The sequence below is a fragment of the Eleutherodactylus coqui genome, chromosome 1 (assembly GCF_035609145.1).
Source record: "Eleutherodactylus coqui strain aEleCoq1 chromosome 1, aEleCoq1.hap1, whole genome shotgun sequence".
Lineage (NCBI taxonomy): Eukaryota > Metazoa > Chordata > Amphibia > Anura > Eleutherodactylidae > Eleutherodactylus > Eleutherodactylus coqui.
This window is the reverse complement of record NC_089837.1, coordinates 119,009,332-119,029,267: the sequence shown is the minus strand read 5'-3', so window position 1 is coordinate 119,029,267 and position 19,936 is coordinate 119,009,332. Positions and strand designations below refer to the sequence as shown.

Sequence of the window (19,936 nt, the reverse complement as noted above, 5' to 3'; positions counted from 1 at the left end):
CCCACCGGAGGAGTTTGTCGTGACCGATGCCCAACCTTTGGAAAGTTCCCGGGGTCCGGGGGATGAGGCTGGGGACTTCCGGCAACTGTCTCAAGAGCTTTCAGTGGGTGAGGAGGATGATGACGATGAGACACAGTTGTCTATCACTCAGGTAGTAGTAATTGGAGTAAGTCCGAGAGAGGAGCGCACAGAGGATTCGGAGGAAGAGCAGCTGGACGATGAGGTGACTGACCCCACCTGGTTTGCTAAGCCTACTGAGAACAGGTCTTCAGAGGGGGAGGCAAGTGCAGCAGCAGGGCAGGTTGGAAGAGGCAGTGCGGTGTCCAGGGGTAGAGGCAGGGCCAGACCGAATAATCCACCAACTGTTTCCCAAAGCGCCCCCTCGCGCCATGCCACCCTGCAGAGGCCGAGGTGCTCAAAGGTGTGGCAGTTTTTCACTTAGAGTGCAGACGACCGATGAACAGTGGTGTGCAATGTTTGTCGCGCCAAGATCAGCCGTTGAGCCACCACCACCAGCCTCACCACCACCAGCATGCGCAGACATATGATGGCCAAGCACCCCACAAGGTGGGACGAAGGCCGTTCACCGCCTCCGGTTTGCACCACTGCCTCTCCCCCTGTGCCCCAACCTGCCACTGAGATCCAACCCCCCTTTCAGAACACAGGCACTACCGTCTCATGGCCTGCACCCACACCCTCACCTCCGCTGTCCTCGGTCCCATCCAGCAATGTCTCTCAGCGCAGCATCCAGCAGTCGCTAGCGCAACTGTTTGAGCGCAAGCGCAAGTACGCCGCCACGCACCCGCACGCTCAAGCGTTAAACGTGCACATAGCCAAATTGATCAGCCTGCAGATGCTGCCGTATAGGCTTGTGGAAACGGAGGCTTTCAACAGCATGATGGCAGCGGCGGCCCCGTGCTACTCGGTTCCCAGTCGCCACTGCACGACCACGTCTCCCGCAACATTGTACGCGCCCTCACCAACACGGTTACTGCCAAGGTCCACTTAACAACGGACACGTGGACAAGCACAGGCGGGCAGGGCCACTATATCTCCCTGACGGCACATTGGGTGAATTTAGTGGAGGCTGTGACCGAGTCAGAGCCTGGGACCGCTCACGTCCTACCCACCCCCAGAATTGCAGGCCCCAGCTCGGTGCTGGTATCTGCGGTGTTGTATGCTTCCTCCACTAAACCACCCTCCTCCTCCTCCTACGCAACCTCTGTCTCGCAATCAAGATGTGTCAGCAGCAGCACGTTGCCAGCAGTCGGTGTCGCGCGGCGTGGCAGCACAGCGGTGGGCAAGCGTCAGCAGGCCGTGCTGAAACTACTCAGCTTAGGAGAGAAGAGGCACACGGCCCACGAACTGCTGCAGGGTCTGACAGAGCAGACCGACTGCTGGCTTGCGCCGCTGAGCCTCCAACCAGGCATGGTCGTGTGTGACAACGGCCGTAACCTGGTGGCGGCTCTGCAGCTCGGCAGCCTCATGCACGTGCCATGCCTGGCCCACGTCTTTAATTTGGTGGTTCAGCGCTTTCTGAAAAGCTACCCACGCTTGTCAGACCTGCTCGGAAAGGTGCGCCGGCTCAGCGCACATTTCCGCAAGTCCAAGACACTTGTCCAAGACGCTGCCACCCTGCGGACCCTGCAACATCAGTTTCATCTGCCAGTGCACCGACTGCTGTGCGACGTGCCCACACAGTGGAACTCTACGCTCCACATGTTGGCCAGGCTCTATGAGCAGCGTAGAGCTATAGTGGAATACCAACTCCAACATGGGCGGCGTAGTGGGAGTCAGCCTCCTCAATTCTTTACAGAAGAGTGGGCCTGGTTGGCAGACATCTGCCAGGTCCTTGGAAACTTTGAGGAGTCTACCCAGATGGTGAGCGGCGATGCTGCAATCATTAGCATCACCATTCCTCTGCTATGCCTCTTGAGAACTTCCCTGCAAAGCATAAAGGCAGATGCTTTGCGCTCGGAAACGGAGGCGGGGGAAGAGAGTATGTCGCTGGATAGTCAGAGCACCCTCATGTCTATATCTCAGCGCGTTGAGGAGGAGGAGGAGGGGGAAGAGACAGCTTGGCCCACTGCTGAGGGTACCCATGCTGCTTGCCTGTCATCCTTTTAGCGTGTATGGCCTGAGGAGGAGGAGGATCCTGAAAGTGATCTTCCTAGTGAGGACAGCCAAGTGTTGCGTACAGGTACCCTGGCACACATGGCTGACTTCATGTTAGGATGCCTTTCTCGTGACCCTCGCGTTACACGCATTCTGGCCACTACAGATTACTGGGTGTACACACTGCTCGACCCACGGTATAAGGAGAACCTTTCCACTCTCATACCCGAAGAGGAAAGGGGTTCGAGAGTGATACTATACCACAGGACCCTGGCGGACAAACTGATGGTAAAATTCTCATCCGACAGCGCTAGTGGCAGAAGACGCAGTTCCGAGAGACAGGTAGCAGGGGAGGCGCAGAGATCAGGCAGCATGTACAGCACAGGCAGGGGAACACTCTCCAAGGCCTTTGACAGCTTTATGGCTCCCCAGCAAGACTGTGTCACCGCTCCCCAGTCAAGGCTGAGTCAGCGGGAGCACTGTAAAAGGATGGTGAGGGAGTACGTAGCCGATCGCACGACCATCCTCCGTGACGCCTCTGCCCCCTACAACTACTGGGTGTCGAAGCTGTACACGTGGCCTGAACTCACGCTGTATGCCCTGGAGGTGCTTGCTTGTCCTGCGGCTAGCGTCTTGTCAGAGAGGGTGTTTAGTGCGGCTGGGGGAATCATTACGGATAAGCGTACCCGCCTGTCAACCGACAGTGCCAACAGGCTTACACTCATAAAGATGAACAAAGCCTGGATTTCCCCAGACTTCTCTTCTCCACCAGCGGACAGCAGCGGTACCTAAACAATACGTAGGCTGCACCCGCGGATGGAAGCATCGTTCTCTATCACCATCAAAAATGTGGACCTTTTAGCTTCATCAATCTGTGTATTCTATTCATCCTCCTCCTCCTGCTCCTCCTCCTGAAACCCCACGTAATCACGCCGAACGGGCAATTTTTCTTAGGCCCACAAGGCTCAGTCATATTACTTTAGTAAACAATGTTTATACGTTTCAATTCTCATTAAAGCGTTGAAACTTGCACCTGAACCAATTTTTATTTTAACTGGGCTGCCTACAGGCCTAGTTACAAATTAAGCCACATTAAGCAAAGCGATTAATGGGTTTCACCTGCCCTCTTGGTTGGGCATGGGCAATTTTTCTGATGTACATTAGTACTGTTGGTACACCAATTTTTTTGGGCCCTCGCCTACAGTGTAATCCTATTAATTTTTATGGGCTTCACCTGCACTCATGGTACAGCAAGGTGTGTGGGGTTGGCCTACACTTTTGCTACATAAATGTATCTGGGGCCTTGTCTATACTGCAACTCCGGAAATGTGAAAGAGACTGTTATCTCCCTAAACTGCTGCAACGGGAATGTTACTGTGGCCTGTCTTGACTGCTACTACTACTGAAATGGAACTAATACTGTGCTCCCCCTATACTGCTGCTTCGGAATTGTTACTGGGGCCTGTCTTGACTGCTACTATTACTCAAATGGAACTAAGACTGTGCTCCCCCTATACTGCTGCTAGTGATATGTTACTGGGGCCTGTCTTGAGTGCTACTAGTACTGAAATGGAGCTAATACTGTGCTCCCCTATAATGCTGCTAGTGATATGTTACTGGGGCCTGTCCCTAATGCTACCGCTGAAATGTTACTAATTCTGGGCTCTACCTATACCGCTACTAATGATATGTCACTGGGGTGACACACTGAGGCTTCCCAAAGACATGATGGTGGCGAGGCCATTTCCCACCAACGCGGTTACTGTTAAGGTGCATATAACCATGGACACGTGGAGAGGACACGTAGTGCCTCAAAAACATCCCCCTCCTCCTCCAACAATGAAAACATTCTTGGCAAATACCTTTGCATTGGTCCGTCTGGTGGCAGTCCAAGAATTTCACCTTTACCGACACAACAAGAGAGCCCCCCCACGATTCCCCCGCCACGGCCCACTTAATCCTGGCCACATTCCGAAAACCAACTAAATAAAACCGCACTACTAGGTCCGCAGTCGCCACCACATTCCCTCCAACGCGGTTACTGTTAAGGTACATATTACCAGTCTGACTGGGGCATGCACTGTGGGCCGAAGCACACCTGTATTGTATGTGACGTTAGCTCTGCTAAGCAGGGCACTGCAATGGGATACATTTATGTACCGCCGATGGGTTCCAGGGAGCCACCCATGCTGTGGGTCCACAGGGACTTCACATTAGGGATTTGTACCTGCCAGTGTCTATGTATTAAAAACCCCGGTCAGACTGGGGCATGCAGTGTGGGCCGAAGCCCACCTGCATTAAACCTGACGTTACCTCAGCTGTGCTGGGCACTGCAATGGGATTTATTTATGTACCGCCGGTGGGTTCCAGGGAGCCACCCATGCTGTGGGTCCACAGGGACTTCACAATAGGGAGTTGTACCTGCCTGTGTCTACTTATAAAAAACCCCAGTGTGACTGGGGCATGCAGTGTGGGCCGAAGCCCACCTGCATTTAATCTGACGTTAGCTCTGCTGTCCAGGGCACTGCAATGGGATACATTTATGTACAGCCGGTGGGTTCCAGGGAGCCACCCATGCTGTGGGTGCACACGGAATTCCCATTGCGGAGTTGTACCTGCCTGTGACTATTTATAAAAAACCCCGGTCTGACTGGGGCACACACACACCTTGACAGAATGAATAGTGTGTGGCACATGGGCTCCCCATTGCTATGCCCACGTGTGCAGATCCTGATGGAGGTGGCACAGGATTGGATTTCTCATTGCTTCTGTACAGCATTGTGGGCTATCGTCCCACCCCTTTTAAAGAGGGTCGCTGCCTGGCCGTGCCAACCCTCTGCAGTGTGTGCCTGCGGTTCCTCCTCATGGCAGACGCACTTATAAATAGACATGAGGGTGGTGTGGCTATGAGGCCAGCGTGTGGCATGTGGGCAGCTGAAGGCTGCGCAGGGACACTTTGGTGTGCGCTGTGGGCGCAGGGTCGTGTGAGGGGGGGGGGGTTGGGCAGCATGTAACCCAGGAGAAGTGGCAGAGGAGTGTCATGCAGGCAGTGATTGTGCTTTGTTGGAGGTAGTGTGGGGCTTAGCTAAGGTATGCCTTGCTAATGAGGGTTTTTCAGAAGTAAAAATTGTTGGGGGGGGCCCACTCTTGCCGCTATTGTGGCTTAATAGTGGGACCTGGGAACTTGAGATGCAGCCCAACATGTAGCCCCTCGCCTGCCCTATCCGTTTCTGTGTTGTTCCCATCACTTTCTTGAATTTCCCAGATTTTCACAAATGAAAACCTTAGCGAGCATCGGCGATATACAAAAATGCTTGGGTCGCCCATTGACTTCAATGGGGTTCGTTACTCGAAACGAACCCTCGAGCATCGCGAAAAGTTCGTCTCGAGTAACGAGCACCCGAGCATTTTGGTGCTTGCTCATCCCTATTAAGGAAGAAGATATATACATAGTTGTATTTAGGGGAACCTTTTTGTTTTCAAAGGTGAATAGTGGACGTAACTGCACCAACTTACCAAAGTAAGGGCCAATCATAAGGTCAAAAGTGAGAGCTTTTCCAACTCTTAAGAAATCCAATTCTTTCTTAGAAGTCAGGGCTGGAGGGAAGTGTGTCATCTGACTAATCTCAGCTCTGTTGAGTTGCTAAGGACTAGAGATGAGTGAGCGTACTCGGTAAGGCGATTTATTCAAGAGAGCATCGCCTTTTTTGAGTACCTGCTGGCTCGTCCCTGAAGATTCGGGGGGTGGGGGGGGTGGGGGAGGGGGCGCGGGGGTGAGCGGGGGGTTGCAGAGGGGATCGGGAAGGAGAGAGAGGGACCTTTCTCACTCTCCTCCCCGAATCTTCAGGGACGGGCCAGCAGGTACTTGAAAAAGGCGATGCTCTCTCTCGAGTATATCGCCTTACCGAGTATGCTCGCTGATCTCTACTAAGGACTTATTCAGGTGGGCTTCATTCTCATCCTTGCTCCTTGTGTGCAACTGACTGCACAGGGACAGCATACAGTCCCATTACAGTTCAGATATACATTTTTTTTAACGATATTCTGCAGCATGTCCTATTCTGGTCTCCATAAAATAAATTAGGCCTCCCTCCTTTTTTGTGTGAGAAAAAAGGATAACACAAGGATGTTTTAAAAATGAGAACACACATCACATACAGATGACACATTGGGCATACATGTGTCATTACGGATTATAATCTGGCCAATTTTTTGTGGACTGAAATTGGACATGCTCATCTGAATAAAGTCTAAGAGGGTGCTGTGGTGTAGGCATATGAGACAAGTTATCTTTCAGGTACTTTATGGCTCATTCACACTAGTGTTATACTGCCCTAAATGACACTTTGGGAAGAGGTTTAGCTGGCTCAGGTACATCAAATAGTTCTGTTTCTTTAGAACATCAGTAGTATACCAGTACCTGTTACTGTCTGCAGTAAATTGCCTGAGAATGAATTAGGCAAACTTAGTATTCAGCTTCTGATGAGCAGTATGTGTAATTAAGCAATATTTTCATATTACTGATGTAGCAAAGTGTAACGTAACTTGTCACAGAAAGTTATAATTGTCATCTTAAGCCATTGAAAATTGTTGCTATATTAACACAACAAAAGTTGTAAAACTATTGAAAGGGTTAATCACCTGTGGCACAGAAAACTTTCTTAACGTGTTAAAGGGGTTATACCAGAATCACAAGTTATCCCTTATTCACAAGATAGGGGATAACTTGCTGATCAGTGGGGTTCTCACTGCTGAGAACCCCACCGATGCCGAGAACCAAGTATCCTGTGTTAGCTGTCCTCCTCACTGCGAGCTTAGTGCACCTCTCACATTGAGGAGAGGACTTGATTAATTTTCAATGTCATTCATGGAGATAGCTAAGCAACAAGTACTTGAATATTACTTGTAGCCACATTGAAATGAATGGAACGGCAGCTGCGTATGCTCGGCCAGCGCTCCATTCATTCTGAAGTCAATGCGGGGAGTGAAATGACCCCACAGGGGTTGTCTTGCGAAATCAAGTGGGGTTATACACTTCTGTATGGCCATATTAATGCACTTTGTAATATACATTGTGCATTAAATATGAGCCATACAGAAGTTATTCACTTACCTGCTCCGTTGCTAGCGTCCTCATCTCCATGGTTCCGTCTAAATTCACTGGCGGCTTGCTTTTTTAGACGCGCTTGCGCAGTCCGGTCTTCTGCTCTGAGCACGAGCCGCTTCAGTGTGCTCGCCGCTACAGCTCTTCTGCGCATGCGCAGACGAGCTGTCACTTCTCAGGAGTGCGCTGGAGCGGCCATTCTGTACCATCCTCTCTTAGAGGAAGGTGCAGAAACTTGAGCTGCCCAGCTGTCCTGCCGTCCTGCCGTCCCGCCGCCCAGGTAAGTGATGGGCCGGGGGGGGGGGGGGGGGCTGCCGCTGTGTCGGGGGGGGGGGGGGGCTGCCGCTGTGTCGGGGGGGGGGGGGGGCTGCCGCTGGGCCGGGGGGGGGGCCTTCGTCTGTTGTCAGGGGTCTAGCGCCGGTTACCTGCTGCCTGGCGGTGGGTGACTGTGTGCCGTGGTCGACGGCTGCGGTGGGTCCGGTGGCGGCTGCGGTGGGTCCAGTCGGCGGCTGCGGGGTGTCTGGTTGTCAGGGAGACACAGCTGGTAGCGTCTCGGGAGCGCGCACGTCAGGCTACAGCAAGCGACGGGAAAAAAGCCGGCGTCCATCTTGGGAAAATTTTTATAAGTTGCTGAAACGCTGGAACTGTAAGTACAAACCAGCTAGAAAAGTCATTTACAGGGGGGCTTAGTAATGTATGCTTAATTAGGGGGACTGGGCAAAAAATAAAATTCACTGCTTCCTCGATACAACCCCTTTAACAAGCAGAGGGTGACTTAGGATCCCCGTTCTCGCGATTGGTAGGGATCTCATCCTGTGGATAGGGGATAACTTGTGATTCTTATAAATTCTTTTAAGTATAAACTTTGCTACGTTGGTAAACTGCGAAAAAATGTACACCACCCAAAACATTATATATATATATATATATATATATATATATATATATATATCACTATGCTGTATCACTATTTTTATTATATGATTATACTGACATGTAGTTTAATATTCCTAGATAGAGAATTGTAATTATGCCGTAGAGCTGGGAAAGAACAAGGCAAGATTCTCGTTAGTGGGAATATGTGGGAACGACCTACATGAAGGGAACCGCACCCTCACACTGGCCCTAGTCTGGCAGATTATGAGACGGTAAGTATATGGCTCAAATTTCTGCATGTAAGCCACAAGCTTGCACACAATTATCAGACGCAATGTGACTATATGACTATACATGAAGAAGATGCATTAGGAAGCATTCCTAACTTTCTGCCATTCGCAATCAATCATTCTCAAAGGAATCTTTTTTTTTCCATTCCTTTTGTACATATAGAATATTAACATTCTTGCAATGGGCTAAAACTGCACATTTTCTATCATTGATAACATAGTACATTATTTTATGATGCTCTGTCATTAAAGTGAAAATTAGAAGGGAGTGGTTGACCCAGATCTATGTTTAAGTTTTCACTAAACATACAGTGCAGGGATGTATAAAGTGTGATAATGACCTGGTATCCGAGTTGCAATACAGGCACAGCTGCTATACAATGTATGCCACTTTGGTATTGACCAAAATGACACTGGTGTTTTCCTGAGCGCCGCTGTTATTTCAATCAGCTGGTTGGCCGGGATATTAAGCGGCACACCCCAACCCATCAATATTAATGACCCGTTCTGAGGATAGGTCATCAATATTGTAGTGCTGGAAAACCCTTTTAACCCTTTCCAATCCAATTTGTATCCTGGTTTTCCTAGGGGGCTTACTCTTTTTTTCTGCAATTATACAATGGCGCTATCTGCTGGCTAAAGCCAGTACTGCATGAGGTGACACATTGGATAGGCTCTGACAGCAGAGAGGCTGGCAATATACAGTAAGAGAACCCCGACGGACGTCTTCCAACATCAGAGCTGTACAGCCTTAAATCATAATGTCTTCAGACGTCAGACAGTGGATTGGAGAGGGTTAATGTCCACATTGATTTCAGTAGGACTTTTTAATGGCACTATCAAAAAATAAGCTATTCTAGCTCACAGTGATAAAATAAAGACCTAATCCACACACTGTATATTGGCAGTGCAAGGAAGGAAAAACCATGATGGTAATTTATGTCAATTACAAACAGAAAAACGGGGAAAACCATCATCTTTTTCACAAACATAAAAATTGTTTCCAGGTTTGTTATGCTTTTGGCATGTTTTTAATATGATGAATTAAACCAGTGTTTTTCAGTTTGTGAAGACAAGTGCTGGATTTACCGGTTTTCAATTTTTTTGCCAGAAGCAAAAAAAAAAAAAATCCTTTTAATATTGTTGATATCTTTTAGGATTCATTAGATTTTCGTTTCAATATGTTAAAACAGATTCATCATACATCCCTCAGAAAACAAATCTTTTGTGCAAGCAGTTTCAGGGCTTAGTCACACGGCGCATCGGCACCCGTACACCGGCGGCGATGCACCCGTGTGACTGAGCCCTTACTGCAGGAAGAAGACGGCCGTACTTCAAGACGGACGACTCCCCGCAGCGCTGGAGAAAGAACACATGACTGGCAATGAAGGCGGTCACATGTTCTTTCTCCTGGCGCTGCAGAGAGATGTGCGGCCGTCTTCTACCTGCAGTAACACGGGCACCGATGCGCCCGTGTGACTAAGCCCTCAGTGGCCGAACTGAACACATTTTGTTTTTCATTGGTACGCTGCCACAATGAGAATATGTTCATCGAACACCTTGCTGTAGTGGTTTATTTCACTAACTGTGAGATGTCCCTTTACTAGGTACACACTAAATGTGCTATCAGATCTTGGAGAGGGTGCTAAGATTGATGACAGAACTATTATAAAGTGGGTAAATGAAACACTACGGAATGCAAATAAGACCACGTTCATCACCAGCTTCAAGGTAATGTGGGTCTTACTGACTTTAATAAAGGAAACCTTAGTTTACAGATGATAGTCAGTAGATCTATCTAATTATACTGTTGTAGGGGAACTACCCTGTTTGGATATGTGAAAAATGCACAAATAATAGTTATAGCTGATAAATTTATAAAGGCTAATGTAAAACTTGATGTTACAGTGGTATCTAGTGGCCAGTTTGCATAACAACATCTCTGGTTTGTTTTACCCTGGGCAATTTTCTAAATGGTGGTCTTCATGTCACCTGATCATAGGAGGGAAGAAGAGGACTTTTTTAACATGCTCTGAGAGAACCGATGATGCAGCTAGATTTAGTGTAATTGCAATTGCAAGTAGAGACTGTTCTCTAAGATAGGACTATAGTGTGGACACTTAATCATTATTAGACTACAATTTTAGAAATACTGAGTAGAACTGAATTTGTCCACTTTGCTGATGATGTTATAAACAGACTGATCAATGAACGCTTATACTGTTTTGATTGAAGGGTGAACACTTAAGTTATTATAATTAGAGGGTCATGTGTCTCCGTGTTTAGGACATATTTTGGCTGTGATCTATTAGGTTTAATTACTCTCTCTTAAAACGCACTGTTTATTTTTTGTCAAAATCGCTTTGTTCCTTATCTGTTATTCACTAAACAAGAATTACTACAAACCATGTCTTCTTGCCTCCAGTTTCTCTGCTTTATTCCAAGCTCTTACTTTGGTCACACTACGCTGTCATGAAATTCAAGATGCTTACTAACTGAAGCCTTTAGAATCTGAGATGTAGCTCTTAGATTTTTTTTGCAATTTCTCTGAGCATTGCACAGTCTGCCCTTGGGGTGAATTTGCAGGGATGTCAACTCCTGGGAAGAATGTCAACTGTCTTGAATGTTTTCCACTTGTGAATAATCTTTCTCACTGTAGAATGATGAACTCCAATTTGTTTGGAAATGGCCTTATAACTCTTCCCAGACTGATGGTCAGCAACAATTGCTTCTTAAGATTATTACTGATGTCTTTCCTACTTGGCAATATGTTAGCATACACCTGAATGCTCCAGACCAGCAAACTACCAAAACGTTTATTTTTATAGATTGCTTCTACAATTTAGCCTAGTTTTTGTTAGTAATGACATGGTGTAATTTTTAATGTGTTCTTGTTCATCTGAGGTTGTAGTTACCTAATTTTAAGACTTCTAAGGACCAATTTTTTTTTATTGTCTTGATATGTAAAATAGAATTTAAAGAGGGTGTACTTACTCTCTCATGACTGTATTTTACTGAACCATTCAGTACATCAGATACCAGGGATCAATATAGGCTAATGAACTCAAGTCAATAATAGTAATTGTTGTGGAAACAGCGATTGCTTACAGTGAGACTTAATTTTTGATCAATAACTGCAGTTTAGCTCCATTCACTTCAATGGGGTAAAGATGCAATACTAGATACAGCCCATCGACACATAGGGTGCTGTTTCTAGGGAAAAATGCAGACCCCTTTTCCTAGTCTTGAACAGACCCTATTAGCAGATTGTTTTCCCTTTGAATTGCATATTGATGTGTTCTTTAGCATTGCTGCATCAGTATAAGGTGTTAGTGAGCCCCTAACGAAATAAATCACTATTACATTTTAAGGCCACTTGTACTCTGCAGAGCCAGATTCGGAATGCGGCGTCCGCTCGTACCTGGTTAGTTTTTTTCCTTCTGTACTGCAGATAGTCCACTCGGCTTGCCATCGGACATGAGCACTACAATTTTTTTTTTGCTTAAACTACTGCTTTCCCCATGTCATCACTAGGCGATGATGCGGAATCCAAGACCTTTCCGCAATGTGATTGTGGAAGGGCCGCAGATCGTATGGCTTACATTGACTTCAATGGAAGCCATCCATGCGGAATCCACAAAAAAATGGACATGCTGCAATTTTCCTCCGCTTGCGGAAACTGCAATTCATTTCCGCAAGTTTGCAGAAAGAATCGATTTCCCATAGCATGCTATGGGAGCTATTTGCTGCGGATGCGCGGTGTGGATGCCCACCGTGGAGGCCGCAGCAAATATCCGTCCGTGGGCAGGAGCCCTTAAAGTAGTACATTATAATGCATTATAGGAATAGATCCATCACCAACAACTTCTTGACTTTTTTCCTCCCAGCAATACACTGAACATCCAAACTGAATAAGAAAAAGTGAAAAAGATGATGATATTTTAAAAACATGAATTTTCTGCCTATATACGCCTATTAACCCTTTCCAATCCACTGTCTGACCTCTGAAGACATTATGATTTAAGGCTGTACAGCTCCGATGTTGGAAGACATCCGTCAGGGTTCTCTTACTGTATATTGCCAGCCTCTCTGCTTTCTGAGCCTATCCAATGTGTCACCTCATGCAGTACTGGCTTTAGCCAGCAGATAGCGCCGTTGTATAACGGCAGAAAAAGAGTAAGCCCACTAGGAAAACCAGGATACAAGTTGGATTCGAAAGGGTTAAAGGTGAAGCTTTAGGAGGGGGTAACAGTAGGGGGTTGCACCCAGGCAAAAAGGGCGTAATGGCCTCCCTACAATATGTGTATGTACAGATTTTGCATTGGGGCCCAGGAGCTTTAAGTTTGGCCTTCGAGCTTCACTTCATATGTTAAATTAAGGTCTTATTTTTCTGTATGTCATTGTCCAACCTCTATAAAGCATTACTTCACTGTAGCCTCAGCAGTTGTGTTTTGTTTTTAATGATGTTATATAACTGTGACTCATGTGATTAATTGAAGAACAGAACTGGAAAATCTTGAGCAGTAATCTTGCAAAGTAGCGTAAATATGAATAACGTAAAACTTACCCAAATCCATTAAAGACACTTTGCTTTCTGACACATCTATAAAACATGTTTATAGTTAATGCCATGTTAACCTTTCCTTTTCAGGATAAGGCCATTAGCACAAGCCTGCCTGTGCTGGACTTAATTGATGCCATTGCCCCTAAAGCTGTTGAACCAGATATGGTAAAAAGAGAAATTCTTTCAGAGGCAGACAAAATGAACAATGCAAAGTGAGTGATCATAAGTTCATTCTTCCTTTTTTGGCTTGGTTGAGTAACACTCCATTAAGAGATCACTAGGGAAGTGTAAAATGTAAGGATGCACAATGACTTCCATGACAATTATGCAATCATTAATAAGTCATGCTGGTGTTTTGGCCTCTCAGGGACAAGTGAACTGTGACAATAAGCAACTTCCTACATAACCTCTAGCATTGCAGTATAAAAACCATGCATCACTAATTAGAATAATCAGATTTTCTGTATAAATTTTCCTCTATCATTTCTGTATTTATTGCATATTTCCATTAAGAAAGGATAACCCCTGCCAGACACCTAGATTGCCACATACACAATAAAAAGGGTTTGTCAGCCCTCCTGACATGTCTGTTTTATTAAATATTTATATTCCCTATGAAATAATTTTCTTTGAACTGCCCATTGTGCGATTCCTCTGTTATCCCACCTGCAAAAATGTATTATTGCTCTCAGGGCTTATTCACACGAGCGTATATCGGCCACCGTTTTCACGGCTGGCCGATATACGCTACCATCTGAGCTGTCTTCCCCTTCCCTCTCCCTCGCCAGATCCCCTCCTCTCTCCTCCCCTCCGGCTGTTTGCAATGGGGGGGGGGTGTGGAGCTAAGCTCAGCCTCATCCCGCACCCTCCCATTGCTGGCTATGGACAAGGGGAGGGGCGAGAGCTTAGCTCCACCCCTTCCCACTGCAAACAGCCGGAGGGGAGGAGAGGAGGTGAGACGGTGAGAGGGAGGGCAGGGGAAGACAGCTCAGATGGAGGCGTATATCGGACGGTCGTGAAAACGGCGGTCGAAATATGCTTGTGTGAATAAGTCCTTAGGCTGTATCCGCACGGGATACAGAATCTTGCTACAAAACATGGCTTGTGTGAAAGAACCCATTGGAAACCATGGACTTCACATTGTAGCAATGATTTTGTAGCGAGATTTTGTATCCTGTGCGGATGCAGCTTGAGTAAGAGAAACAAAATAGTAGACTCAAAAGCTTGTTGTAGCGTAATTTCTTTTTGTTAGCCACTAAAAGGTGTTATATTTATTATTATTGCTTATTTTAAATCACCATTAATTCCGGGGTTCTGTGGAAATGGAAAATGAGGGGGTTAACTACATATAAACTACATATATTACTAGATACAGTATATAACCACATTTTATATGGTTATATAGTGGCAAGTTGGAATTTACTCGCCTATCAAATCGCCAACCTTTCGTCAGGAATGGGCACCACATTCACAAAGGCTCCAGAGACTTGGATTTCTTGCAAATCTGGCACCTGCCAGCATTTATTCCACATCACAGCAAACACATGTAAAACATACAGTGCTCAGGGTTCACAACCCACAGGGTCTTCGTCACCACCCCTCTCCGAGGGAATCTAAAGGCGTCCTCCTCTGTCAGACTTGGGACGGGTCCTGACTGGACTGCATGAACCTCAGGTTCCTAGTACCTGATGGCTGCTGCACAGCCTCTCTCTCTGGCTGGCAGCCAACTTCCCCCTGAGTGTGACAGGAACTGACACTTTTATCCTACTTCCTACCACACCCACAGGTGTTTTCCCTCATCTCAGACAGCAGAATGCCCATCTACAGTCCCTGCAGGCCACTCAGTGTACTGCACTCCTACAATGACAGGAACGACAAACATCTACTAAATGATTAACATACTGATACAGAGGGAGAGAGCACCCTATCTACAAGGGCTTACAGTGTACAGGGAAAGCAGGAAGGAGACTGCAGGTTTTCATAGAAGGTGCTGCCATTGTGGTGGCAGCTGGCTTACTGTAGGTTGTAGGCTTATCTGGAGGTTTTCAGGTTCCTTTTGAAGCTCTTCCAGGTGGCGTTGAGATAGCGAGATCCAAAGTATAAGTGACGCATGGGGAAAATCCTGAAGATGATTATTTGAGGACTAGCAGAGGAGAATGTCTATCGAGAAGCAGAGGTTACATGTGGGGCGGTATCTGAAGATTAGGTCAGCGATGTGCGAGGGTGACTTGTTGTGGGCAACCTTATATGTCATTGCTAATAACCTGAACTGGATTCTCTGGGTAAAGGGCAGTCAGTAAAGTGATTGGCAGAGGAGAGAGAGGCAGGAGAGTAATGGAAAGAAAGGCGATAAGCTGGGCAGTAGAGTTGAGGATGGATTAGAGGGATGCAAGGGAATTGGAAGGGAGGCCACAGAGGAGAATGTTGTAGTAGGCTAGCTGCAAGATGATGGCACGCATTAGCATTTTGTTTCTCTTACTGAGAGCAATAACAATTTTTTTCCTACTGGCTAAAGGCCCATTTAGACACAACGATTATCATTTAACATTCGCTCAAAAGCCGTCTTTTGAGCGATAATTGTTGTGTGTAACTGCATTGACATCGTGCAATGTTCGTTATGCTGTCGCTCATCGTTGTCTTTCAGCGTGCTGAAAGACGACGATAAGCCTTATCAGGGATTCACAGCTGGATACAGCTGATACTATTGTTTCAGCTGTATCCCGCTCCCTGATAACAGCTGGGTATGAAGAACAGAGCGGTCCAGCTCTATTCTCCATACCTGGCACGGAGTTCTCAGCTGTATAACAGCCGGGCACTCCTGAAGAAAACAGCTGGATGCAGAAGACAAGCAGAGACACCCCGCTTGTCTTCTGCATCCTCCACTCCGAGCGCTCCGCTGTATAACAGCCGGGCACTTGGAGCGGGGAACAGCTGGATGCAAAAGACAAGCGATTATGTTGCGCTGTAAATGACACAATGATGATCGCTCAAGTCGCTTGAACGACATCTTTTGAGTGATTATCGTTGTGTCTAAATGGGTCTTAACACAGTACCAAACGTTTCTCTTTCCACCTGGTACGATATGAATAACTTAACACCTGAGTGTTACAAGTTGGATGTCTACAATGTGTTTCTACATAGTCTGCCACCATCCAATCAGTGCCGAGACCATCAGACTGTGTGTGAGACATGTCCCTTTTAAAAGGGCAATTATAACACCTAGTTATCAATTTAAACAGACATCCATGAGGAATAACAGAGGAACAGTGCAGTGTGTATTACAGGTGAACTAAAAGGGTGAGTAACATCATCACCAAAAAGTTTTGTCTCCAGGCTCTGACATGGCACAAACCTATCATCTGGGCTGTAAGATAAGCTGTTGAGAAAGGCCTTATGGAGTCGAAAAGTTTAATACTAACCAAATAGTCTCATTAATACTTTCTTGCTTGGCATTTACAAGTCACACCTAGATGTTTTTCCCTCAATAATTTTTTCTTCTAATAATTGCATGGATACATGAGTGCTGCGGATTACTTCCCGAGAGATTTGATCACAGGCTGCAGAATTTTTCTGCATGGAAATTGACCTGTGATGCAACTTCTTACAGCAGATTTTACTCCTTTTTTAAGTCTCCTTACACCTACTCGACACTCTCCAAAAGAAGAACCAGTAACTCTCCTGAACAACCTCACAGGGATCTCAGCCATCCAACCAGAACCCTGCTATGTGCTGATGAGTGTTCTTTATGGGAACACATTGGCTTGGCTAATAGCCTTAGTCATGTTGTAAGGTCTGTTAAAAGGTAAGCTATTGACTTCCAGCTGCCTACCAGTGTGTGGCATTGGAGAGGCATTATACCATCTTAGATTTGCATACTAATGTGACCAGGGGGAAATTCGTGCATATTTTGCTTCAAACTTGCCGCAGATTTTTCCATCGCATGAGGACTTGGCCTAAGATGCTCTTTAAATCACTGCCAAAGGAAAAGTGTCTCACGTGTAACATTTTAACTCTTTTCTTTAAAGGTATGCCATTTCCATCGCCAGAAAGATTGGAGCCAGAATATATGCCCTGCCTGAGGACTTGGTAAAAGTAAAACCAAAGATGGTGATGACAGTATTTGCTTGTCTCATGGGAAGAGGACTAAACAAGTTAAAATAAAATAAATGTATTTTTCTCCCCACTATTTTATTGCCATTTGAAGTCCCTGGAGTGCTTCCAGGGAACAGACCTGCGCTGCCCATCAGTAATAACCTATGATGAAAGTGGGAACATATGGACACAATGATGGACTCTAAATACAATATTCCTTCACCTGAAAAAGGGTTACTATTGCTAAATAATTTATTCTCATTGTATTATGATTGATCATTATTGAAGTTCTCTGTTTTGGGAAGACCTGGCAGAACTTGTCATTAGTTTTCTTTGTGGAATAGATTTCTGTGTTGGCTGGCCCGCTGGACTAATCCTGTACCAATACATCTGTAAGGGTCCTTTTACATGAAGCAATTCATCATTGGAAAGAGCAAACAAGTCATTTGTTTTTAGATATTCGCTTTTTTCAGTTTTTTTGTTCAGCTCGTTCAGTCCATCATTGATCTGTCAGGGAGGTCTGGAAATGGTTTGCGAATGACTAAACAGTCGCCTTTTACATGCAACGACCGGCAAACGACAAACGATGATTTTTATGCCTGTATAAAGTGAATGACAAACAATAAGCAAATAAATTATTGGCATTGTTCCATTGTTGTCCATGTTTACACTGAATGATAGTCACAAAGATGAGCAGAAAAAATAGCTTTGGGGCTCATGTCCATGGACGGAACGGGATACGCCCGTGGTTTTACGTGGCGGGAATCCCACAGGGATAAACAAAAAAGTCCCCACTTTTAACTGCAGTCTGCATTAATACTATATTAATGTAGAACTCCCGCCGCGGAAAAATGCAGTAAAATAGAACATGTCGCATTTCTTTTGCCGTGGTGTAAATCCGCGGCAGAATCCCACATATGAGGACTGAGCTGTTAAGTTCAATAGAACCTAATGGCTGCGTTATTCCGCCGCGGGGAACGCAGCATAAATCCGTCCGTGGGCATTAGCCCTTAAAGGGGTTGTCCCGCGCTGAAACGTTTTTTTTTTATTCAATAGGCCCCCCCGTTCGGCACGAGACAAACCCAATGCATGTGTTAAAAAAAAAACGTTTAGTACTTACCCGAATCCCCGCGCTGCGGCGACTTCTTCCTTACCTTACTAAGATGGCCGCCGGGACCTTCACCCACGATGCACCGCGGCTCTTCTCCCATGGTGCACCATGGGCTCTGTGCGGTCCATTGCCGATTCCAGCCTCCTGATTGGCTGGAATCGGCACACGTGACAGGGCGGAGCTACGCGATGACGCGTAGAAGGGGGCGGAGCCAGAACACTGCTCGTGCCGAGACCCAAGAGAAGGGAGAAGACCCTTCTGCGCAAGCGCGTCTAATCGGGAGATTAGACGCTGAAATTAGGCGGCACCATGGAGACGGGGACGCCAGCAACGGAACAGGTAAGTGAATAACTTCTGTATGACTCCTATTTAATGCACGATGTATATTACAAAGTGCATTAATATGGCCATACAGAAGTGCTTACCCCCACTTGCTTTCTCGGGACAACCCCTTTAAGCTTTCTTCACACACACTTTTTTGGGGGCCTTTTTTTCTCCTAAACACACACACTTAAAAGAAGCCAGCATTTTTTTTAAACTAGTTCATACATGTTTAGAGCTGTTTTTAGGTGGCTTTTTCATTTCACTCATATTTTTCATGGTTATTTTCTGGCAGAGAAGCCGTGCAAAAAATGGCAGAATAAAGCCAAACCTACAGCATGCTGCAATTGCAAAAGAAAGCCACCAAAAATGCACTGTTTAGGGCTTAGTCACACGGACACATCGGCACCCGTACACTGGTGCCGATGCGCCCATGTGACTGAGCCCTTACTGCAAGAAGAAGACGGCCGCACTTCAAGACGGACGACTCCCCGCAGCGCAGAAGAAAGAACACATGAAGCCGGTCACATGCTCTTTCTGCCACCGCTGCAGAGAGACGTCCGTCCTGAAGTGCGGCTGTCTCCTTCCTGCAGTAACACGGGCGCCGATGCGCCCGTGTGACTAAGCCCTTATAGTGTTTTTCGTATTTCCCTGCTGACCTTCAGCTAACATCTAACCACATCACTTTGTAAAGCAAAAAATGCCTGGAAAGACGCCACTAAAACGTGGCATTTTTATCTGAAAACACTGTAGGGCACATTTAACAATGCAAACTAAGACAATGTGCCAGATTAATCACAGCCGCATGTTAAATCTGTCGAATATTAGTTGGCTTAGTTTGCAACAAAATTGTGCCAAATGTTTGGCAATTTTTTTGGAGTAATTTAAGACAGGCCCTTCTTTTGGACGCTTAGGAAAAGCTGTCTGAAAGTGGCTAAGTAGAATTTCCACACCAAATTCAGTGCAATAACTGTGTCAAAATCCACACCATTTGATGCAGATTTTGTCCGGAATTTGCCGTAGATTTGCAGTAGACTTCAAACCTTCAGTTAAAAAGGTGAAATCTGCTGACTCTCCGCACCAAAAAACGCATCAAATGGTGCAGATGTTAACAGTTTGTGATGTGGATCCACTGCAAAATCCGCCATGCAAAATATACTGTAAATTTTGGCTCAGATTCACCTCAAAATATTTAAAGTGTGAACATACCCTTAACCCTTTCCAATCCACTGTCTGACGTCTAAAGACATTCTGATTGAAGGCTGTACAGCTCCGATGTTGGAAGACATCCGGCAGGGTATTCTTTCTGTATATTACTGGCTGCTCTGTTGTCGGGGCCTCTCCATCATGTCCCATACTGCAGTACTGGCTCTAGACAGCAGATGGCACCATTGTATAATGGCAGAGAGATAAAGCCCCCTAGGAAACCCTGAATCCAAAATTGGATTGCAAAGGGTTAAAGT

General features: G+C 46.2%; 1 protein-coding gene across 2 annotated transcripts in view; it reads left to right on the top strand.

The window, feature by feature from the left end:
* Positions 1-17,663, top strand: part of PLS1 (plastin 1) — a 113,929-nt gene extending 96,266 nt beyond the window's left edge. For both annotated transcript variants that reach the window (XM_066589631.1, XM_066589623.1), the window contains 4 exons: positions 8,234-8,367; positions 9,993-10,116; positions 13,037-13,161; positions 16,975-17,663. In XM_066589631.1, coding sequence (XP_066445728.1) covers positions 8,234-8,367; positions 9,993-10,116; positions 13,037-13,161; positions 16,975-17,110 — 519 coding nt within the window. In that variant the 3' untranslated portion in view covers positions 17,111-17,663. The remainder of the gene's footprint in view (positions 1-8,233; positions 8,368-9,992; positions 10,117-13,036; positions 13,162-16,974) is intronic.
* Positions 17,664-19,936: the final 2,273 nt, after the last annotated feature.